General features: G+C 45.1%; 1 protein-coding gene across 3 annotated transcripts in view; it reads right to left on the bottom strand.

The window, feature by feature from the left end:
* KIF6 (kinesin family member 6) overlaps positions 1–25,092 on the bottom strand; it is a 296,650-nt gene that overhangs the window by 95,077 nt on the left and 176,481 nt on the right. For all 3 annotated transcript variants that reach the window (XM_081828121.1, XM_081828120.1, XM_081828122.1), the window contains one exon: positions 4,822–4,930. In XM_081828121.1, coding sequence (XP_081684247.1) covers positions 4,822–4,930 — 109 coding nt within the window. The remainder of the gene's footprint in view (positions 1–4,821; positions 4,931–25,092) is intronic.

Here is a 25,092-nt window from a genome sequence, read left to right on the forward strand (position 1 = left end):
GTCCAGTTTTCCTGTTGGTTTTAGATTGCTGTTCTAGTCTGTGTCTGAAGGATCCAACCTAGTGAAGGGGCGCTTTTCTTGACTGAGTTCTCATTATCATTGCCTTTGTTTCCAACTGCAGTTAATCTCTCTATTTATTTCTTCTTTTGTTATTTTTTTTTAAAGATTTTATTTATTTATTTATTTGAGAGAGAGAGAGAGAGAGAAATAGCATGAGAGGGGAGAGGGTCAGAGGGAGAAGCAGGCTCCCCGCCGAGCCGGGAGCCCGATGTGGGACTCGATCCCAGGACTCCGGGATCATGACCTGAGCCGAAGGCAGTCGCTTAACCAACTGAGCCACCCAGGCACCCCTTCTTTTGTTATTTAATGGAACTCTGTGACAGAGGGACTCCCTTTGTATCAAAGACCTGTCACAGAAGAAAGTTAGCTGTGTGGTGCCTGGGCACTGGTCTTTGCCAAACATGGGGTCTCCAGCCTCTCTTCATATTATTATATACTACAAGACTGAGTCGTCCCTGATTTGAATGTAGATTTTGAATTGTAGTTGTCTTCCACTATAAAAATCCAGCTTAAGAACTGGCTTACATGCTCTAGTTCAGCAAAGGGTAAACACCCTATTAATGTGCCAATGTCTTGTTTTTCTTGTCACAGACAGGTAGCAGATCTCCTCCAGACTGGGGACTAGGGCTGAGAGATGCTAGAGTTGCCTGGGAGGACAGCAAAGGGTCCAGGTAAGATGGGGAAGAAAATCTTTTTTTCGGATGTGTACGTGTGAGCCACTGATGGACCCCTCTGTCCTGCGGCTCCAGGTCAACTCTTGTACTCTGGGGGAACTGAGGGATCAGAAGGGATCCGGGGCCATCGATGGTTCCTTCATTCGGACTTAGAACCTCCTTGCCATGGGCTAGAGAGGCTGAGCTGCCCCCAGGCTCCTGTAAGTCCCAAGCCCCTCTTTTGTGAACTTTGCCAACATGATGTCCCAACATTGGAAACACGGATGGTAGAGTGATATGATGTGAAAAGTCGGGAATGAATGGTGGGCCAGGACGCTGGGGCCTCGTTGCTGGGGGCTTTCAGAGGGTGAGACTTTCTCAGAGGAAGTAGTCTCCTGGGAGCTGAGTGAGGAAACAGGCGTTTAGTGCCATCCTGACTAAAATGCTGAGATGCATGTCTGCATTCCTAGGACCGGCCAGCCCTCCTGCAGATGGGCCACATGGTGCTTCCAGTCACCAGGGGGACAGGCAGCAAATGCTTGGAGGGGATCGGGGTTACTGCAGACTGCTTCCTGAGGTAAGGGCAGCATGGAAGTCGCCCCCACTGGCACCTGTGGGGCCCTATTTTGATGTCTGCTGTAGGAGCAGTGCTTTAGTTATTTGTTTTCACAGAAAAACATTTTCTCTTAGTCTTCTGCCTCCAGCAGTTATGAGCATGTAATACCTAGTAATTGAATACTCTCCATGAATGCAAACAAAAGCTCCAATCCCGAGAAAAGTGTAGATCCTGGGTTACACTCCCCAGTACCAAATATTCCTTTAATGATTGTTATTACAGTAACATTAAACAGATGTAGACATTTTTTTAAAAATGTGGGCTGGTCTCTTGACTTTTCATTTGATTTAAAAAGATTGATTTACTGCTGGGAAAAACCCCTCTTCAGAGGAAAGCTTTGTGCGAGTTTCATTAATTCCCTCGCTTTATGGCCACAAGCAAGATGGGACCACCAGTATTACCAGCCCATCCTATGTGATTGGATGTGTTTCAGCCCAAAAGCACATTTGTCATGGGGTTGTCAGAACCCTACTGTACTAGAGTTAAGTGAGCTTTGTATTAAGAGGCTTTGAAAGACCACATCTTCAGCCCTACCATCCCAACCCACCCTCCCACTGGAAACAGACCTAAACTCGAGTATAAACCAGAACCAGGAACCATACCAGTTCCAGAGTAATTCTTGGGGCGCCTGGGTGGCTCAATCGGTTAAGTGTCTGCCTTTGGCTCAGGTCATGATCCTGGGATCCCAGAATCGAGCCCCGAGTCAGGTTCCCTGCTCAGCGGGGAGTCTGCTTCTCCCTCTCCCTCTGTCCCCCTCCCCCACTCATGTTCTCTCTCTCTCTCAAATTAAATAAATAAACTCTTAAAAAAATAGAATTCTTCCTAAGCTAGTGGTTCTTAAACTCATGTGCACAAAAGAATCCCTTGGTAATTGGTTTAGCCTGTAGAGTTTGGGGATCCTACCTCAGAGCTTCTGGATCTCAAGGACTCTGGACACTGTTTAGCCAGTGGTTTTCAAACCTGGTTTCATGTTGGAATCTTTAAACAAATGGATGCTTAGCTCCTACCTAATTAAATTAGAGTATCTGAGGGGTCAGGCCCAGTGTTGGAAGGTTTTACAAGCTCCATGGGTCATTTTAATATGAAGCCAGAGTTGTCAGGCCCTGGTGGAAGCTCTGAAGCCTTGGGTGAGAAGGCTGAGGGCCCCTTAGAAGTTCGTATTGGATGAGGCAGCAAGTGTGACATGCTTATCTTCACAGACAGGTGTTCTGCTCCAACACATCCAGCTGACTATCCCAGAAATTCATGGCTTACTGTGAATATGCATTAGAAGGTTTGAGAAACCCCAGGATTCATTTGCTAAAATTTGTGTGGATGCGCTATGTCCATTTTTCCAGGGGGAGGGTCCTCAGCTTTCAGTAGAGGCACTTTATTTTCTCCCCCAGCCCTTGTTTTATTCATTTATTCATTCACACCCCCCTGTCCTGCCCTCATTCTGCTCCCTCACACAGGTAACCATTCTTATGGTTAAAGTATGTGATAATCTATCTTTACGTTTGGCTCTTTTTGTTTGTTTTGTGCGCATCTCTTTATAATTTCCATGAATTGTGTTCTTAGTGCTGTCCGTGCTGGTGTGTGTACATTCATCCATTGCTCCTGACTTCATGGTTAGCTTCCCCAAGATTTTACCTCTCTGCTTCCTTGGTGATGGACACCCAGGCTTCCAGCTCTCCTCAGCCACAAACTGAGCTGCTGCGAACATCCTCACATACGTCCCCTTCAGAGCCCACTGGAGAGATTCCTGGGAGACAGACCCGGAAGCAGAACCACTGGGCTGCGGGGGCCACATGTACTTCTTCGGACTAAGGGGGGCAGCATGGCGCCCGAATGACTGCTCCCAGCTACACCCCTACCACCATCGTAGGATTCCTAAAGTGACCTGAGACCCCCGCTCACACGCCACCACAGCGAGAAAGCCAGTCAAGCTGGGCCCTCAGTGCTGCTTGCCTTTCCTTTTCTTTTTCCAGCTCTGCCTTCTTTCTGGTTCCCTGTGACATCTGTATGAAACCTCTGCCACCATGTCTGCTACCTCCCAACTCTCATTCCACTTCAACTTCCACAGACAAAATAGAGGCCGTCTTACCTTCCTCCCTTCACTTCCAAGGGCATCAGAGGCAGTGTCTTGTCTCATTTTTCTCTCCAGGCTCACCTCACCGGGATCTTTGATGCCCTCCCTCCCCAGACCTTCTCCCTGAGGCCTTGCTGCATCAGTTCTTCCCCTGGTCTGTCTATCTGTCTCCCTCTCTCTCCACGGGCTTGCTTCCATGGCCTGCAATGTTGGCCACTTCTCTCCCGCTCTGAAACAAACCTCCCTTCTCCTTAGGCCTCCAGTTTCCCTCCTTCGAATGTTTGTCGTCTATCACAAACTTTTTGAATACATGTTCACATGTGCTCTCTTTGCTCAGCTCCTTCTCCTGTGCTCCCTCACTCCCAGCCCTCCAACCCGTGGTCCGCAGTTGCCCGCTCGCTCGGTGTGTTCGCTCCAGTCTCCCCTGCTTCTTTCTTTCTAGTGTCAGACGGCACTCACAACATGCTTCTTAGAGCCGCCTCCCCTCTTGGTTTTCAAGGTAATATGTTCTCCTGGGTCTCCCCTGCTTCTCTCTCTGCTTTTTCTCAGCCTCCCTCACAGCCTCCTCTCCCTCCCTGCCCTTCAGAGCTTTCCCCCTGGTTCTACCGTCTAGACCCTTGCGTCTCCACCTGTTTTCCTGAGCTCAGCCACTCCTTAAGCTTCCTTGAAGCATTTATAAGCATATGACTCTCAAACCTGGATCTCATTTTAATTCAGCGAATTGGTTTTGAAAATTTCCAAATGTTTGTTTGTGTGTGTGCTAAGATCCAGAGTCACGAGTGACTCAGTAGAAGAGTTCACAGACTAGAAGTCTCTCTTCTGAACTCTGGACCCATGCACCTGGCAGTCTTTCTGTTTGCCACAGTTTGCGGCTGCACATCTAAACTGCAGATGAGCTGAAATGAAGTTTTTTTCCTAAAGGGTTCAGAGGCCAGCTTGATGATATGTCAGTAGACGCTGCTGCCCGCTCCGCTTCCGGCTGGAGAACACACCAGAGGCCTCTGGGTCACAAGCTGTGTGCACATATACTCTCTTTGAGTGGGAAGCGTGGGCTGTAGCAGCTAGAGTTCTAAGATGACAGTTTGGTCTACAGACTTTTTCCCCTGGCCCCTGGAACAGTGTGATATGGACAGAGTCACAGGCAGACGGGAATTAGTGTAACAGGTGAGAACTGTAGACAAATTTGGTGCTGTCAGTGACAGACCCTGCCCTGACGTTGTGGACCCCAGCAGTGCTGGCATGAGGAGTTTCCCATGTAGGAAAGTCCTACCGGGCTGGACATAATTCACCGTGAAACTAAATACACATCGGGCCTTTCTTTTAGAAGTTAGGTCAAGCAGATTAGGGACAACAGAGTAGCGAGTTTCCTTGAGACTGGCCTGGCTAAGCGTCGGGGGACCAGCGGCCCTGTGAACCAGCCTTACCTCTGCTTCAAAATCTGTTTGTTGTCTTCGATGGTGACGCTGTCAGCGTGGTCCCTCTTGAAGATTTCAAAAGCTTCTTGTCGTCCTAATGACATTTCTTCTCTCATCCCTGTTTGGAGACATGGGGAAATGGCCTCAGTCACGGCATCAGGATCCCATTAATTTCACTGTCACTTTAGGCGGACCACAAAGCTAGCCCTGGCTCCAAGAGGCTCACAGCCGAGAAGCTCCTGACCAGACAAGGTGGCCCCGGGCTCTTCCAGCTGGCCACTGACCCAGCGAGGAGGCCCTTCCAGCGACACCCTGCACCCTGCAGGGCTGGGCCTGTGCAGGCATGTGACTTGTAGGGGGCTGGACTTTGGAATGTCTGGTCGGAGGAAATGAGAACCAGAGCCCCAGGCCCCGGATTGCCGAGGACATCTGCAAATGCACTTTCTGCCATCATTCAGTGCTACAGCTCTCCCCGTTTTCCTGTTATGCCCCGTTTTGGTTTTCTGTTAAATTTCATGCTGGATTTCCAGGCATTTAGTTAAAAGAGGTACAAACCAGGCTGAAAGATACAGAACCTAGAAAATTCTACTCTTAGTCTCCCTATAACGACTCATCCTTGTTTCCTGTGTCTAGGGAGGGGCCTCGGTGCTTACTCCGACGTTAGGTTCTCCATCGCAAGATCCATGAGCAGGTTGTGATGGCGGCTCCTAGTTCACGTCTAAATCCAACATCCTGGGTCGCTATCGTCACTATGTGCCAACCCTTGCTGCTGGGCCCTGCTCGGGGGCCAAATTCTGGAACCCAGAGTCAGGACGTCCAGGGACGGCGGAGTGAGCAGATGGTATTCCTGTACCACAGCCCACTTCCCCCTGGACTCCCAGAGCGAGTCTCAATGCAAGTGTGTGCCTGGGACTCCCTAGGCAACAGCTGAATTCACAGCTGGATTTTGGGTGAATCTACGGAGTTGTTTTTTTATGCCTCTTTTAAAAGCATTGGTTCCTTTTCCCCATGTTTTCATCCAGTTAAGTCTATTTATCTTTGAAGCCCTGGCTGAGTGTCACCAACCCCGAGAAGCTTTCCCTGAGGCCCAGGCAGCACGAATCCTCCCTCCGCAGTCAATGATCCTCTATCAATGCATCTGTAACACACACAGTCCAGTAGACACTGTCACTTCACATGACAATCCTTTCTGGTGACAGGCATGTTTCTAGGAGGTAGAGATTACATTTTTGTGAATCCCTAGTGTCTTGTTCAATGTCTGGCATTTAGAAGGTGCTCAACAGATGTGTGTTAAATGAATCAGGTCAGGAACGAACCAGGAGTGACAATGAGACTTGCTCTAACTGCCACATGAACATGATCCAGGGCGAGAGTGATTCGCCTGTGAGGCCCCAGGTTCCGGAGATGCATTCATATGGGCCACATACCACATCTCCTCTTGCCTGGAAAAAACCCGCTGAGTCTCATCACCAGGCCTCGGGGTGAGGAACTGGACCAGCCCATCTGACACCAATTTAATGATTACCATTGATAAAAATAGCACCATGAAGAATGTCTGAATGGTGAGGCACACAAGACACCCCACCCTTTTCCAATCAGAAGCAAATGGGCACGTCTCGGTTTTGTCTCCACATCTGCCCTGCACACTCCAGAACCGGGTCAGCCTGGGAATGGGTTTGTGCGAGACTCGGAAAGATGAGTTCTGCTGCATGAGACACATTAACCGGGGGGCACTTTTCATCCAGCAGAGCCCACCAGGAACCAAGGGATTCACGCCATACCTCATACCCCGCCCCTGGTCTGTGCCCAATTCTGACAATGTGTGCTTTTCACTGCCAATGAAATAGCAACAGAGGGTAGAGGGAGCGAATCTCCATGGAATGGAGTGGGGGATGAGGAGAACTCCATGGAGACCACCTGGGAACCTGCCTGGGGGATCCCCCAAATTGCCTCCCACAGAGGAGGTGATGAGAGGGCAGCGGCAGGGATGGGGGCCGGAAGAGGGTTATTGAAAAAGTTGCAGTGAAGGAGTTGGGTTCACGGCCTTTTCTCTCCCAGGCTCTGCTTTCTTTTAGAGCTGACAGTCCGAATTGACAGCTGGGTGGAACGGCCGTGCTGAGGCTTCTCAGCGCCCATGGCACTGTTACAGCAGTTGGTCCTGGAAGAACTTAGAACCAACTGAAAACCCCGCTGCATCTTCCCTGAGGTGCGGAGGGGCCTAGGTAGTGGGAACAGAACGGACATGGGGTGCACAGAGGAGACAAGCCCAGGAAGGTAGTTTGCTGTCACTTTCCAGAGGATCTTGACATGTGGGGCCAGTGCTGTATCACAAGTATAAAGGAGTCGCCAATTTTCCAAGACTTAAAATTCAGTGAAGTGCATGTTATGAGACAGAAAGGTACACTGGAAGGACTTAATACTTTCGGTGACTTAAGACGTGCTTGGGGTCTTGCAGTGCCATGGGCGTATCGTCGGGAACACAGGACGATGGAGAAGGCATTCTGGAATTGGAGTTCTCTGATGGTGGGGAGCTCAGGTGAGCGGACACTGATATGTGAGGGCTGTAATTCTGGCAGCTAGCGTCCCCCATGTCTGCTCAGGGAGGCCAAGGTGCGACGGCTGATGATGCCCATCGTCTGAAGGCAGAGAGGCAAAGTAGGGCCTGGAAGCCTACTGAAGAGCTGTCTTTGCCTCTCAGGATTTAGAAAACAGCTCTCTCATGCGGCAAGCCCTGGCTGCCATTAGAAGGACTTAGAGCAGCTGGAGCACGGGAGTGACTGAAAGCTAATGAGATGATCATCTATTTATTTATTCTCTCCACCAGTATTTATTTCTCTTAGGCACTGTGGTTGGCATGTGACCGAGCTATAAACTTGAACAAGAAGATTAAAGCTTTGATCCTTGCCCTTAAAGAATTGAAAGTCCAGTGAAGGAGAAAAAACGTGAACAGTAACAATGAAAGCTGCTATTTGCCGTGAGGCAGGCATGTGTCCAGCGCCAGGAAACAGGGAGGAGGAGGGTCAGCTCTGTCGGGATGACTGGGAAGGATTCTGAGGGACGAGCGGCATTTGCCATGTAGAGCAGAAGTGGAAGAAGATCCCAGAAGGAAGGGACAGAGGAGGAGAGTGGATCAAAAGGGCAACTTGATTCATATGCGAGGTTCTGCCACCCAATAGGAATGGCCTTTGGGGAGAATAAAATGAATTTCTTATATACTTTACACTAATCACTGTATCAAGTGCTTCCTTACCTATTATGTCAGTTAAACTTCTCCATGATCCCTGGTCAAATAGCATTTTACAGAGGAAGAAACTGAGGCTCAGTTAAAGAAATGTTATAAAGGGGTAAAAACGGTCTGGCTTTTTAGAGGAAGTCAGTTCTGCTTTTAGATCCGTTTTGCTAAGGAAAGCATAATGACTCTCATCACTGTCTATCTTGTCCCAAACCTTGCATTTTCCTTACGGTATCACAGAAAAAAAGAATCACAAATTTTGTTTTACTATTTCTATTATTATTTCGAGAATGTGTGCACTCCATGGGGCAGGGATTTTTGTGAGTTTTATTTGCTGCAGTAATTCTAGCACCTGGATGGTACCTGGCACATAGGAGGAACTCAAATTCTTTTGAATGAATAAATGAATGTCCTACATGCTTACTGTTCTTCCTTCTGGCATAGCATATTGTGACATGATGGGGTAAGTACATTGATGGCTCTTCCTTCCTCCACCACCACACTCCTCAGTGGGTGCATCCCCTGTATAAAATTCACACACACACACACACACACACAAAATTCAACACCATCTTCTCCTACTACATGTCACTATGCTTCATAGCCCACCCTTAGAGATTCCAATTCCAAGAAGCTTTTATAAAAATGCAAATACTCTTGAAGGCATCACCGTCCTGGAGCTAGCAAAGACAAACTCCATGATCTGTTGACCATTAGCTAACAGATCCTGCGAAGACGAGACATAAGATGGTGTCTCAGGCTGGTGCCAAAATGGGGGAAAATCTGAGCTTAAAAGGGAAGGTGTGATGGCAAAGACAAATTGTGCCTTTTCCCCAACTTTGTTTAGTCTGTCAGATTCAGCTGCTCAACAAAGCAGAGGACCTTAGGAGTTCCACTTGCCGTGACTATTTCTAGCTCGTGGTTGTTTCCTTTTAGTGAATTTCAATCATAGGTCACAGTGTCAAATCCCAGAAAACATGTATGACTCAGAGCAGCCTGCTGGCTTGCTGAGGCACAGGACTGTTTAAGACTTGGAGGAGAGCACATAAAATATTACAGGCCAGTATAAAATTTCAAACAAAACAAAGCAAAAACCAAAAGACGAACAAACAAACAAACAAAAAACCCTAAAGAAGAAGAGGAGTTTCTCAGTCTCGGCCTCCAAAACAGGACATTGCAATTCCAGGTTGTGAGCTAGATGGAAAACACTTCCAAATCCTAAAGGTATGGCCTCTTCTGGATTTTGATACTTATTATGAATGGCACTTAGGTAGAAATGGCAGACAACAAGGCACTTGCAAAATCAGCCTTGGAGTGAGGCTTCTGTAAATGTTAGGCATATAAAATTCTTTGGTGCTGGTCCCTCACCCGTTTCTATAATGTTCTCTTTTTTTTGGCCATCCTGAAATTTGGCTCCTTATTTTGCTGAAGAATATGCATCGGTACTTTTGGAAGCCCTCCTCGCCCCCAACACAGGGTCCCATGGAAACCAAGTGGAAAGGAAACACATCGGAAGTGGAGAGTTTATGCTCCTGCCTTTGGGCCTGCTGTCTGATTGCCTTTAGTCTGGAGCACAAGGGCCAGAGCTCATTTTCCTGGCTGCCCCAAACAACCTACTGCTGCTCAAGCTATTGCTTAAAAATTGACAAAGGTAAAATGATGGAGAGTTGTGTTATTCACCCTGAAAAATGGATTTCTTGGTCAGAGCCAAAAATCTATTTTCCTTGGGAAAGGCATCTATTCATGTGGTGCCTCAGTTCCCTCTGACTGAAGAAGGAAGGGCAGAAAAGAAGACCCACAGAGAATGAGGAAAAGTGAGCGATGGTGTGGGATTCTGACAGGAAGGGGGGCGTGGATCACACCGGTTGGGCCCAAAAGCAAGAGAAGGCTCAGAGCTGGGTGGGGGACATTCAAGGCTGAGAGAGGGAGGAAGCTGGATGTGGGAGATGATCATATGGTTTGTGGCTTGGTAGTGGAAGTTTTCGAAACCAAAGGTGAGGGAGTGGCTTTGATATAGTGACATGATGAATCCCTACAATATGTAGGACATGGAAGTGCAAACAGTAATGAGAAGCAACAGGCAGGGATAGAGTGTGGCTTTGTACGATATCTGATACAAGGTTCTCTAGGCACTGGAATTTCTCAGTAAATGTTGACTTAGGTGAAATATACAAAAGTATCCTCCTATAAATAATTAGAAGAGAATTCCATGCTTTGGTGTATAGAAAAGTTAGAATGAATGGACCAGTGGGAGGGAGAGAAAGGAGGAATTTAGATGAGAGGAAGGGATAAATCTATCAAGGCAGCATGAAACATAAAAGGTCAGGAGGGAAATGAAGGAAAGGTCAGTGGTCCAACACTCTTGGGAATGGTGCCTGGGACAAGGATGTCCCGAGGACCATCAAAAGGAAATGATGGCTACAGCCAGAAACTGCAGCGAAGAACAAGTCAGCAGCTTCTAGCATGGAAAGCAAAGGGTCCACTGATGCTGGACTGAAAACATGCATGAGATGGGGGAGGCGCTAAAAGATCTTATAAAGAGAAATGGTCCATCTCCCAGAAAGATTAGGAGGGACATTGGAGACACTTGACCTTCCTCTCCTCACTGCACAGAGGATGCTGTCATTTAGGAAGGAGGAGGTTTCTGGAAGTTACGTGAAAGACCTGCATGGCACAGAGGTAGTCCCCACGTTCCCACATTCCTTCCTCACACTCATGGAAGACATTGTCAGGCAGCCTACATCATTCATCCCCTTTCCCAGATTACCACCTAATCAAATTACGACTGCTGTTACTTTCATCATTCCTATGTTTCCGGGGGAAAATAACTGCCTAGTTTTACCACCTTAAGGGCTGACATGCAGGTGATTTTCCCCAGGGAGCAGCGTCATGCCTTCAAGTGCCCGAATCACTGAGAGTGGCCGCCTGGGGGCAGATGCCAAGGAGCCCTCTGTCCATGCTTCCCCACCCCCAGGGTGATGGAGGCCACCACAGGAAGCGGTGCCATGTGCCATGGCTCTGTTTACTTGAAGGGCCAGCTCAGCTACAATTTGAGGGGTGGCTGGGTGGGTGCAGCGGGGTATGGAATCTGAAGACAAGGGGAAGACAAACCACTTAGCCACAGCCAAAGTGACTGCAGATGTGAAGACCAAGAGTCGATCTTTTGGGGTGACCAAGGACACTTGCCCAACACTCTTCCTGCTTTTGAGTGACACTTCTGGAATGAGTTGGTGCCCTAGGCCTTGGAGTTAAAGGCTTATGTTCAAACCAGAAGATACCACCTGGGCTGAAGTCCTCAGATTAGGACTGGCCTTGGAGTTTCCTAAGCTGCCACATGAAAGCCGTCAAATGAGAACCTTTAATTTGTAGATTCTTAGGGCTGGCTTGGACCAGGCTGAAACATGGTAGGCTTGGCAGGGGCTTGAGGGAGTGGAGTAAAGGGAAAATCTGAAGTGGAAAGCCACGGAAACCTTAGGAGACCCACCCAGTAGTGGCACCACATCTAAATAAATCAAATGGGTTCCTGACTCCTGGTGCCAGAGATCACACGTCCCACCAGCAAGCCTTGCAGGCCCAGCAGCACAGACAATGTGGGCTGCGTGGAATTAGGGGTCAGTGTTCGAAGCTGGTTGTGTTTCTCTTTCGTCTTGGTAACCATGTCTGAGTCACCTTCCTGCTGCAGCTGCATGCTGGATGTTAGCTTGAGCGGGTGCCGAAAGGCCCTGTGTGCCAACCAAGTGGACAGACTTGGAGCGCCCGGAAGAATGGCAGCTGCTTGAGGGCAGTGGCCCATTTCCAACAGTCACATTAAGCCTTTAAACCATGGTCCTGAGGATCGTCTGCCGAAGACCTTCCTTTTCCTAACCTGGCCTCTCTGGGGTTTTTCTTTTGTGAGTGTTCTTATTCAGAACAAAGTGCCCATGTGGGTTGCTTAGAAAAATCCGTGGACAGACACAGGCATGGAGCTTGGAGAACAGCCTGGGTCATGTTGGCATTTCTGCGTTTTGGAGTTAATTCAGGAATCTGGAGGCCAGCAACATTTCCATTAAATAAGACAGCATGCTGTGGCTCCTGATGCCAGGCGAAACTGGATCTACAGAGTCTTTTCCATTGATTTCAGTCCATAGATGTGGCAGCCTTGGTGACCAATTCCATGACCAATATTTGAACCAACCCTGGAAATCTGGGTGGAAGGACATGTGAGCTCTAGCCCTTTGTGGGTTAAAGGGCAGTTGATTGAGAGGCCCACTGAATAGAAAGGTAGCATTCCTCTTCAGCTTAATAAGAGACTCCAAATGCTGCAGAATCTGAAAAACACGGATTCCCTGAGTTTGAGATGTCCTGACCATTTCTAAAGGCTATGGTCAACCGGGTTCTGTTGACTGGTGTCCACCCCAATGAGCTCAGTTCTCACGTCAGCCTGTGCTTTGGGGGCAGCAGCTAGAGCATTGTTCACATGCCCTATTGTCTGACAAATGAGGGAAGTTTTCTACCTATGCCTAAATTAGGAATGAATTCCACTGTGGTCTCAAATTTATTTTGCTACATTCTTAAAAGAGAATTAAAAAAAAATACATTCTAGCCTAGTAGCCTCTTCCCTGAAATGCATGTAGATTTAAATAAAGTTCTGTTTCTCTTGCTTGGAAGTAAGCAAAAGGTAAAATGGAGTTTGGGTATACTGGTATTCATTCCTTGGGGGCAAAAAAAGGAAGGGAAAAATTATTTGTTGTGTGTCTTCTTTGTGATAGGCACTGTTTCATGCTTCACAAATATGAACTCACAGATACTAACTAATCTCACAAGTCTATTGGTGGTGATGGGGGGTAGCTAATGCTTATTGAGAACTTTGCATGTGCTAGAGGGATTTCATATGTTGTCTCATTTAATTCTCACAGTGACCCTGTCAACTAGGTAGTATTGGGCCCATTTTATAGGTAAGGTAATTGAGGTTGAAAGAAGTTAAAAGTGGCCCCAAGACAACAGTTAGTAAAATGGTAAAGCCATAACTTGATCCCAGGTCTCACTCTGGAACCCTTCTTCTGCATACTGTGTTGCTAAGTGAAAATCATTTGTCAAGTAGAAATGATCTCATGAATACCAGCAAACCACTGAGGTCAGAACTATGAGGTCAGGAGGTCATGAGAAAAAGGCAGTGTTGGGAGGGTTGTGAGTTGGGATGTGCACTGAAAACCATGAATGCACATGGCAGCTTGTCAGAGCTGGAGATGATCATGAATGGGAATCTGGGGCAGGCACCAGATGGCCAGGAAGAGCTGCTCCACCTGGAGTCCCAGGGCCTGGGTAAGGATCAGAGGGAAAGAGAGGGTTGTAGGGGAGGCTTGACTTTCTACCATGAGGACTTCATTAGTTAACCAACTAGGTCAGGTCCAGCTGAGTAATTATCTTTCCCTAATCTACATGGAACTTCAGTTTTGAAGAGTCTCCACAGTCAAAGAGTTTATGCACTTCAAATAGTGGTGTTGGACCAAAGCAGGGGGATACTACAGCGAGAAGGGGTACAGTCCAGGTTCCAAGAGTGTGGACTTTGGCAGAGAATAATTTCCCATCCTCAAATGAGCAATAGCCATGAGAAAGAGGTGAAAAGGATCCAAGGGGCCATCATTTTCCCTTTGACCCCTCTGTATCCCGACTGTTTTTTCTCTGGAAAGAATTTCATTATTTAAATGTAACATTTGTTTATTCACTGAGATTGTGAGTCAACTGGTGAAGTAGACCATCTGTCAACAAGTACTGAGTATCTGCTCTTTCGACAACCCTCTTCTATGTTTAATGTTACAGATAAATAAAAGAAATATTGTCCTTGACCTTGTGATAGAAAGCACTGGGGGTATGGGAAATTCAAGCTTACGTTAGAAAGTAGGCGAACACTCATAGACAATGCATTGGTGGTAGTATGGTGCAGGTGGTGTAGACAATTGTAAGAAAGTAAAAGAAGGGGAGTGGTCAGATTGCAGAGGGCTTTTCAAGAAACAAAGCAAGGTCAGGGCGCCTGGGTGGCTCAGTTGGTTAAGCGACTGCCTTCAGCTCAGGTCATGATCCTGGAGTCCCTGGATCGAGTCCCACATCGGGCTCCCTGCTCGGTAGGGAGTCTGCTTCGTCCTCTGACCCTACCCCTCTCATGTGTTCTCTCTCTCTCAAATAAATAAATAAAATCTTTAAAAAAAAAAGAAACAAAGCAAGGTCATAGGGGTGGGAAAGAGCCCACCGCGGTCAGGGACTGGCACAGAGATTGAATAAAAGGACCTTGGGGTTTCCTTTGACTGTGGGGGGAATTGGAGCCCAGTGACCTCTAGGTCCAGACACCACACCCTTAACGAGTCCCCTGCATCCCCAGGACATTCCTAGGCAGAGGTGCACTGGAGTTTTCCACAGGCTTGTCAGGCTACTCTCCATCCCTCAGACGATGGAAGAAAATCTGCTTTAGAGTGTAACTTTGGGCTACTCTTCTACTACTCTTGTGCAGTGGTTGGGGAAAGGCGATAGAATTTAAAGTAGGAAAACATGGGTTTGAGCACGGGTTTCACCCACTAGCTGTATGATCTAGGATCTGCCATTTATATTGCTGGAAGTCTCAAGCCCCTCATCTATCAAATGAAGCTAATAAAAACTGTCTCTTAAAGTTACTGTGAAGTGGGGCGCCTGGGTGGCTCCGTTGGTTAAGCGACTGCCTTCGGCTCAGGTCATGATCCCGGAGTCCCAGGATCGAGTCCCGCATCAGGCTCCCTGCCGAGCAGGGAGCCTGCTTCTCCCTCTGACCCTCCCCCCTCTCATGTGCTCTCTGTCTCTCTCATTCTCTCTGTCTCAAATAAATAAATAAAATCTTTAAAAAAAAAAAAGTTACTGTGAAGTGTTAATAAGAGATGGTGGCACTTTGTGCATCTCTCCATTTTGGAACTGCTGAATACATTTGTAATAAACTATTTGCATGACTATCTTATCTGCCCACCTTCTCCACCCCTCAGGCCATGAGTTCCAAAGACATGTGACTTTGCCTTATGAATCTGTAGCCCCAGCTCCAAGCTCAGTGCTTGGAAGATACTCCAAACAAGGTTTGTCAACTGAATGAATAAACAAGGATGAGATACCTCTAGTTAACTTGTTTTTCTTTTTTTTTTTTTTTTTAAAGATTATATTTATTTATTTGAGACAGAGAGAATGAGAGAAAGAGAGAGAGCACATGAGAGGGGGGAGGGTCAGAGGGAGAAGCAGGCTCCCTGCCGAGCAGAGAGCCCGATGCGGGACTCGATCTAGGGACTCCAGGATCATGACCTGAGCCGAAGGCAGTCGCTTAACCAACTGAGCCACCCAGGTGCCCCATATTTTTCTTAAAAGCATTATTTGTTAAACTGTACATGCATCTCTAGGCAGTTTTCTATGTATATATTTTGCAGTAATAAAACTGAATATGGCAGCTATGAATCATTCATTTGAAAGTCTGACAGAATGAATGAATAAATATGGAATACACTATAAAAAGTGAAAGTGTAAAAATGAGTTATTATTGTCATCATAAGTAATAATGAGTCATCTAAAAGCCTACCCACAGCAAGCTGTTCAGAGCGCAAGAACGACTTGAACACAGTAGGAGAATTCTGAAGGTAGTTGGTAGTTATGAGTTAGCAATGGAGGAAGAGAGAGTGGTTTAAACTGTCAGGCAGGCTCCATTGCTTCTGTGTTCTCTGCTCCCTGACTACCCCAGGAGGCTCATCCCACAGTAACAACCTCTTCTCATTGGGGAGATAAATGCACAGGACAGGGGCTACCTCATCAGTCCTGACTGGTGGACTCAATGTAATCCAGGCTTTCCTTCTGGTGAGAATGGATCAAGCACCCATCATCTTAACAAAGGCCAATCCCTCTACCTGGGCTGTGGTTCCCAAACTCCCCTGGCCTTCTTCTCTTGTCCCTTCTCTCTTGCCTGAGCAACTTTCCCCCTCTTCTTTGGATTATGTCCATCACCACAAAACCATATATTTTTTTAAAGATTTTATTTATTTATTTGAGACAGAGAGAATGAGAGAGACAGAGAGCACATGAGAGGGGGGAGGGTCAGAGGGAGAAGCAGGCTCCCTGCCGAGCAGGGAGCCTGATGCGGGACTCGATCCTGGGACTCCAGGATCATGACCTGAGCCGAAGGCAGTCGCTTAACCAACTGAGCCACCCAGGCACCCCTCCACAAAACCATATTTTAAAATCCGTGTTGAATTAGATATAGTTAGATGTAGATATATCTGAATTTGTAGGTACAAAATGGAAGGTTAAAACATTCAATGTTCACTGGCCTTGGTTTCATTAGTGAAATAGGAGACAAGTTTATCTATTTATAGAGGGATTGCAGAGCAAGAGATTCAAGGACATTTAGATACCCAGAGGAAGGAAAAAAGTACTGTTTAACAATATTCCCCCTCCCCTCCCCATTAACCTTCTAGTTATCTTTCTATTTCTCTGGTCCCTTTTCATAAAAAAAAAAAAAAAAAAGCTTCATCAGGGTGGTTGATATTCACCGTCTCTATTCCCTCACCTCCCATTCTCTCCTCAATCCAGTCCAATGGAGTTTCATTCTTTCCACTCTATTGAAAGTATCTTTTTAGCATCTTTAGTAACCTAAGCATAGCCAAAGCCAGTGATCAGTTTTCTGTTCTCATTTTAGTTGACCTCTCAGCAAATGGTAGAGCAGTAAAGTCACCAACTATTTCATATGCCAGCACCCAGTCCCTGAGTCCCCTGCAGGTTGGGAAGGTGCACGTGACTGTGATATGTGTTACCCCCTGGCTGAAGCACTGAAGACTCACTGTGCCATTTTCCGTGCTCTTTCTTCTCTCACTCTGGTGATCGGTATCATCACAGATATGTGTCATCTATGTCAGCCTGGGTCCCTGGTGCTTGTGGAGCAGAACTTCCACCCTTCTGACCCACAGTGTTCATACAATGTGAATGAGAAATAAATGTTGTTGTGATAAGCTATGCACAATTAGTGCTAATTTATCACCAGAGCATAACCTAGTAAATCCTGACCAATACACACCACCGTTAGACATAGTTGACTCCTCCCTTCTGCCCGCAGCACTTCCTTCCTTGGCCGTCTGTGACATCACTCCCTCCTGATTTTTCTCTCACCTTCCTGGCTTCTTCCAACCTCCAGATGTTGGAGCGCAGTAGGGTTCAGTCCTGGGCACTCTTCTTTTTCAACAGGTGATTTCATTTAGTATCGTGGCTTTAAAATGTATTATACACCAATGGCTCCAAAATTTATATCTTTAGCTCTGACCTCTTCATTGAGGGCCAAATTGGGACATTTAACAGCCCACTTGAAATCTCTACTTTAATGTCTAATTGGCATCTCAAACTTAACATGTTCCAAACAGAACCCTTAATTTCATGCTCCATTCCAAAATCTACCCCAAGATGTTTCCTCTAATTGTTTCCATATCAATAAATGTTACCACTTGCTCAAGCAAAAAATCCTAGGGCTCATCCATGATTCCTCAGATCCCACAACAGTTCTACCAGCAGATTCTGTATGAAATCTTTTAAAAGTATGCGTTAGACCTTGTTGCTTCTCTTTGTTTCCTTGTTTATCCCAACTGAAGTCGCCACCATTTCTCACCTGGACTGTCTCCTGTTTGCCAGCATCCATCTTGCCCTCCTACAGCATATTCTCCACATAGAACCTGAGTGATTTTTTAAAGAACATAATCATGTCATTCCTCTGCTTTAAACTCTCCAGTAGTTTCCCATGGCTCCTGAACAAACCCCAAACTCCTCAGTCCAGCAGACCTCACATCATGGTCTCTGCCTACATCTCTCCCTCCTCATGCCCCTCTTAGATATCCTTTGCTCATGCCTTCTCAGGTCACTGGTCTTCTTTCAGCTCCTCAGATATGTCCACTATGTTCCTACCTCTGGGCCTTTACACTTGCTGTTTGTTCCTTCTGTTTGGAATGTTCTTTCCCTGAATCTTTATGACTATCAATTCATTATTCAGTTCTCAGCTCACATATCACCTCTTCTGGTCTCCAACACACCCGGACTGTTTCTTATCCTATTATTTTGTTTTATATCCTTCCTAGCACTTGTTGTCATCAGAAACTACACGTATATATGTATTGTATAAAATGAAAACTCCACAAAGGTGATCTGTCTTGTTTATTGCTCCTTTTCTAATGCTAGGAAGGAAGGAAGAGAAGAAGGAAGGAAGCATGGAAGGAAGGAAAGAAGGAGGGAGAGTAGGAAGATAGAAAGGAAGGGAGGAATAAAGGGAGGGAGGGAGGAAGGTCAGCAGTTGTATCGGAAATAGGTGCCCCTAATATGTACTAAATTTGCACCCTGCTTCCTGCCCTCCTGCTCAAGCCCAAACTGCTCTCCTATGAGAACCCTGATGCCTGAGTTTGAGCTCTCTCCACTCCACACCCACAGTCAGAACTTCTCTTTAAAGATTTTATTTATTTATTTTAGAGAGGGAACAGAGGGAGAGTGAGAGAGAGAAGCAGACTCCCAGCTGAGCAGAGAGCCCGATGTGGGGCTTGATCCCAGGACCCTGAGATGATGACCTGAGCTGTAGGCAGCCGCTTAACGGACTGAGCCACCCAGGCGCCCCCCACAGTCAGAATTTTTAAAGTGTCCCCTCTTTCTCAGGAACCTAGCTTGGGTCAACTTCCACAGCTCCCTGCTAACCCATTCTCTGATTAACTTTACCACCTCACTCCTTGATCTCTCTCTCCTTTGGTTTTCACTTTTGTGGTTGTTTGTTTTGTCTCTGTTTTATGCATACTAAACCTATAAATAATTATTTCTAAAGGGAGCCAAACTAAACACCACACCTAAATGGTGAGTGGGCTTGTGAGAACAGCTCCCCTTCCTTTTCCTGGCAAGAGTTTCCATTTCTGAGACAGAGAAATGAGAATCTTTGGGGACATCTAGCATTATTTCAGAACACTATAGGGTCAGCCAGTTAATATCTGTGCCTAGCATTTGTACATTCTCAACAGAAAGAGGTAATTTACCATTATGAACCATTTATAATAAGCCTTTCAGGAAGGCTTCTGAGGAATTTTTCTTTCACAGATGCATTATCTTATAGGAATTCAGAAAGGGATACAATTCATGCATAAAGCAAGTCCTAAAGATTTAACCCTCTATATCTTTGCCTGATGAGGTAAGAACATCTGAAAGTTATTATTTTACTTTTCCTAATTATCAAGGTATAGCTTGTCCCTTGCAAAAAACTGGGAAATAAAGAATGGTATAAAGAAGCAGGAAAAAAAAAAATAACTCACAATCCATCTACCTTCCTTCCAGTTTTTTCTATGCTTTGTTTTATCACATAGTTAAGATGATAATGTAGATACAATTTTGTAGCTTGCTTATTTCACTTAACATATCTCATAATCCTTTTTCCTAACTCATCAAATTCTTCATAAATATTACCTTTTGTGGCTATGTAATATTTCCTCATTATAATCTATTCTCTAGAATTAGAATTTTACATTATATATATATACATATATATATGTAAGTAATGCTGCAGTGAGCATCTTGGTGTGTAAATGCTATTCCACATTTAAGTACTTAATTAGTTAACTAACATAAATATTTACTGAGTGCCCACTATATCCCAGTTACTATTCTTGGAGCTGGTCAACAAAGGCTATTTCCTCGGAGTGCTGACATTCTACTGAGGGTGACAGACAGGAGAAACAGATAAATACATACTATCAATTAGCTCTGTGAAGAGAGGTAATGCAAAGTGAGGGGATGGAGAGATCCCAATGATGCAGGAGGCTGTTTTCCTGAGGGGGTTAGAGGAAGATCTCTCTGAGAGAGTGGTCTTTGCACAAAGGCACTTTGGATTATTTCTGTAGGCTAGATTTTTCAAGGGAATTTCTGAATTAAAGTTCTTGCTTTCTAGGAAGCCAGTTTATTCCAACAGCAGTTCTCAGTAGTGCCTGGAAGAAACAACAGTTATAAAAATGTACCCTACTAGGGTGTGATCTTGAGCAAGTTACTTAATTCCTGTATTCCTTAGTTTTCCTGTGTGAAGTGGAAATAATTATGCCTGTATGTGTACGTGTGCGTGCATGAGTGTATGTGTGCATGTGTGTGTGGGTGCATGTGTGGCGGAGGCAGGAGGGTTGGGGATGGCCATGGGGAGGGAATGTTAAGGTTCCTGTATCCTGGAAGGACTGGGTTAGGGAGCAAACACATGATCAAGCTGTGAAATGTGTGCAGGGCATTCCAGTGATGGAAACTTAATTGAAAGAGGGTTCTGGAAGGTGTGGCATGAACACTTACTGTGCCTGGCACATAGTAAGTGGTCAGTAATGCAGACTGAGTAAAAGAAAGAACCCACCCTCTTGGGAAGAGCTTACTGATTGATACTGGGGAGCTGAAGGAGGAAGGTCTTAGATGATTGGTCACCATATAGCAGTGCAGTGTGGCTCATGATGTGTCAATCAGACAAGCTCCTTTTCATCCATAAGATTGCAAACAGGTGGTATCCTCAGTTTACTCAATCAGAAAATGGGGCTAGTAATATTAACCTCATAGGGCTATTTTGAGGATTAAAAGGGACTGAAATATGGAAAGAACACAATACTGTGTCTTGGTCATAGTAGGCCCTCAACAAACGTGTGTTTCTCTCCTTCATTTTGTAGATGGATTAGGTAGAAAAGGATCTGGGATAGTAAAGAGGTAGGACAGTGGGATTTAAGTAAAGTATTATCTCTCCAAACCCCAGAACTGGATAGTGTATTTGCTTATGCACCTGCATTTGTGCTGTATTCTTTTGAATTCTCAGATCTATGGTAATAAAAACATTTTGTTGCATCTAAGATAATTAATGTGTGCTGCTGTTGACAAAAAACTCCAAGGAAGGAGTTTCAAGGCCCTAGTTTATGGCTGATCGTAAGCAAAGTTATCAAAGGAATCTATTTTAGCATCAGACTTAAATGCTCTCCTCATTTAAAATGATTAACTTGATTTGGAAAACAGCCAGAATCACATCCTCTTATTTCCTCTTGGTCCTTCTAGCAGTGTCTCCCTTCTATTAAGGTCCCTCCACCTCCACCCTCCACCCCTCGTCTTTGGCTCACTCCCCTCCATCATATCTTTCTGATCCTGGAAGAGGCTCTTTGTAAGGTCTGCCAGACTGGGCACCAGGCACACCCTGTATGGGTAGTGCATATCAAAAGGACACACACATTTAACACGACCACCAGTATCATCCTTCCTTTTCCCAAATTCAGTGATGTCCAGGGTTCCTTAGTCTTGAGGCTGCCAAGTTGTAGCCACAGATCTGTTCCATCTACTGCTGGGCTCCTGGCTTCCACTTGTGTCTGTCTTCTACTCTTTGTCACCTCTCTTCACGTGGTAGCAGCACATGAGCAGCTCTTCACTCAGTACTTGCAGTAATAGCTTTGTCTGACTTCTTTCCCTACTGTTTAGGTTTTTTATTTTTATTTTTTAATCCTGTCTTTTCTTTAAGCCAGAAGCAGAACTGGATTGTGGAAAACAATGCCAAGGGCATGGGGCCCTGACTATTGCCATCTGCTACAATGGCAGGAAGAGGAGGAAGAAGGAGAGGGTGCTAAAAGTTAAGTAGATGAAGTAGTTAGTTGATGAAGAGGAATCTAAATTTAATTTGCTTAAAGCTTCTCAGACTGGCATTCATCTGTGGTGGAAAATGCTCACTGGCAGATGCTCTAGGAGCTGGTTAACTGTTTGTGGTTCACATGGCAGGGTAGAAAGACTCCTTTCTGTCCAAGCCCAAGAAGCTGCCTGTCTTCACTGGGTTCACTAATGAGCTTTGAGTTGCCTTGGGCAGTAATTTGCTCTCTGGATAAAAAGAATCCAAAGAGTGCGCAGGCTGAAAGCCCCTCTGGCTGGGTTTCCTCTTCTTACAAACAGCCAGGCTTTGAACTTGTAATTATGAGTCATGGGGCTCCCAGTCTGGCACAAAATTGACTCATTTTAAGCAAATTATCAGTTTTTGCCCTGTTACCAAATCCTGTGATCAGCCATTCTGTATTAAAAAAAAAAAAAAGGAACAGTTTTATTAAAAGAGCAGAATGTGTATGGAAGGAGAATGAACTACACTATGCTTTCCAGACGTATGGACCAAAGTCAAGCTCAGGCCCAGTGTAAGCCAAGCAACAAAATAAATAGTAAAAATGGCACAGAAAGCAAACGATCAGGAAAATTCATTTCAGAACAGATGCAAACCCAACTTTTGCAGCCAACAGCATACGATTCCTATAATGCTATGATTCCAGGACATTCTCCCCTACCCAGCTTCCAACTCACTTGGACGTAATGGAACTGAGGTCAAGGAAGAAATGTCCTTCTTTGGGTTGATTTAACCCACAATTTTGTTAAAGAGTCAGTGATGATAGATGCTTCTGAGTTGCCCAAAGTTAGTTACTGAGACAGATGGACTGATGGAGCAATCATAGTAAATAAATGTGATCTAGTGATGAGTCTGTGGTGGAAGGAGAATTCCAAGGCCTTCTGTTATAAGAGCTCTCTCCTGAGGACACCTGCTACATTAATGGACTTTGGCTGAGGAAACATTTGAAATGATCATTACTTCTTTGTCAGTTCCAAGAATAGTAACTGATCTGGAAGACAATTTTTTTTAAAGATTTTATTTATTTATTTGACACAGAGAGAGACAGCGAGAGCAGGAACACAAGCAGAGGGAGTGGGAGAGGGAGAAGCAGGCTTTCCGCCAAGCAGGGAGCCCCATGTGCAGCTCGATCCCAGGACCCTGGGATCATGACCTGAGCCGAAGGCAGACGCTTAACAGCTGAGCCACCCAGGCGCCTCTCAGTCCATTTCTCCTTATCATTGTTTTAGGAAAGTGTTAATCATACCCAAGGCATTAGAGAAGAAAAATTGTCTTTTCAGGGGTGGCTGGGTGGCTCAGTCGGTTAAATGTCTGCCTTCGGCTCGGGTCATGATCCCAGGGTCCTGGAATCAAGCCCCCAAGGGGCTCCCTGCACAGAGGGGAACCTGCTTCTCCCTCTCCCACTCCCCCTGCTTGTGTTCCTGCTCTCGCTGTCTCTCTCTCTGTCAAATAAATAAATAAAATCTTTAAAAAAAAAAAGGAGAAATGGACTGAGAGTAAACTGGGAGGCTATGTGGTCCAAGTGTGTATTTTTTTGAAGAGTGGTTTGAAATTTTTTTTTTATTATGTTATGTTAGTGACCATACAGTACATCATTAGTTTTTTTTTTATTATGTTATGTTAATCACCATACAATACATCATTAGTTTTTGATGTAGTGTTCCATGATTCACTGTTTGTATATAACACCCAGTGCTCCACGCAATATGTTCCCTCCTTAATACCCATCACCGGGATTTCTTTTCTTTTTAAAGATTTTATTTATTTATTTGAGAGAGAGAGAATGAGAGACAGAGATCATGAGAAGGAGGAAGGTCAGAGGGAGAAGCAGACTCCCCGCTGAGCAGGGAGCCCGATGCGGGACTTGATCCCGGGACTCCAGGATCATGACCTGAGCTGAAGGCAGTCGCTTAACCAACTGAGCCACCCAGGCGCCCCCATCACCGGGATTTCTAATTAGTCCCTTTAAATAGCTGCCCATTCATCTATACCACTGTAGAAGATACTTGGCTCTGGGTTAAAGTGTCTGACTTCCTATGATAAAAACTCTCAACAAAATGGGTATAGATGGAACATACCTCAGCATAATACATGCCTTATATGGCGAGCCCACAGCTAACATCATACTCCATAGTGAAAAGCTAAAAGCTTTTCCCTTAAGATCAGGGACAAGACAAGGACATCTACTCTCACCACTTTTATTCAACATAGTATTGGAAATCTTAGCCAGAGCAATTAGGCAGGAAAAAGAAATAAAAAGCATCCTAATTAGAAAGAAAGAAGTAAAACTGCCACTATTTATGGAATACATGATTTTATATTTAGAAAACACTAAGACTTCACCAAAAAAATGTTAGAACTAATAAATTCAGTAAAGTTGCAGAATACGAAATCAATATGCAAAAATCTGTTGTTTTTATACACTAGCAATGAACTGTCAAAAAGAGAAATTTAAAAAAAAATCCCCTCTAAATTGCATCAAAAAGAATAAAATACCTAGAATAAATTTAACTAAGGAGGTGAAAGAGCTGTACACTGAAAATTATAAGACATTGATGAAAGAAATGAAAGAAGACACAAATAAAGACACAAAGATATTCTGTGCTCATGGATTGGAAGAATTAATGTTGTTTAAATGTCCATATTACCCAAAGGAATCTAAGATTCAATGTAATCCTTATCAAAATTCCAATGGCATTATTCATAGAAATAGAAGAAATAATCCTAAAATTTGTGTGGAACCAGAAAAGATCCTGAATAAAAAGAAATCCTGAGAAAGAACAAAGCTGAAGGCATAATGCTTCCTGATTTCAAATTGTACTACAAAGATATAGTAATCAACAGTATGGAATTGGCATAAAAACACATAGGTCAATGGAACAGAACAGAGAGCCCAGAAGCAAACTCACACTAAAATGGTTGATTAATTTATGACACAGGAGGCAAGAATATACAATGGCGAAAGGGCAGTCCCTTAAATGAATGGTGCTGGGAAGCCACATGCAATAGAATGAAACTGGACCACTATCTTAAACTGTACACAAAAATGAACTCAAAATGGATTAAAGATTGATTTGAATGTAAGACCAGAAACCATAAAACTTCTAGAAGAAAACATAGATAGTAAGCTCCCTGACATTGGTCTTAGCAACTTTTTGGATCTGACTCCAGAAACAGTGGCAACCAAAGCAAAAATAAACAAAGGAAACTATATCAAACTAAAAAGCTTCTGCACAGGAAGAATGAAGGGGGCAAAATCGGAGAGACGAACCATGAGAGACTATGGACTCTGAGAAACAAACTGGGGGTTCTGGAGGGGAGGGAGGTGGGGGGATGGGTTAGCCTGGTGATGGGTATTAAAGAGGGCACGTTCTGCATGGAGCACTGGGTGTTATACGCAAAC

This window comes from Leptonychotes weddellii, chromosome 8, assembly GCF_054177405.1.
Source record: "Leptonychotes weddellii isolate Sample4059 chromosome 8, ASM5417740v2, whole genome shotgun sequence".
NCBI classification, from domain to species: Eukaryota; Metazoa; Chordata; class Mammalia; order Carnivora; family Phocidae; genus Leptonychotes; species Leptonychotes weddellii.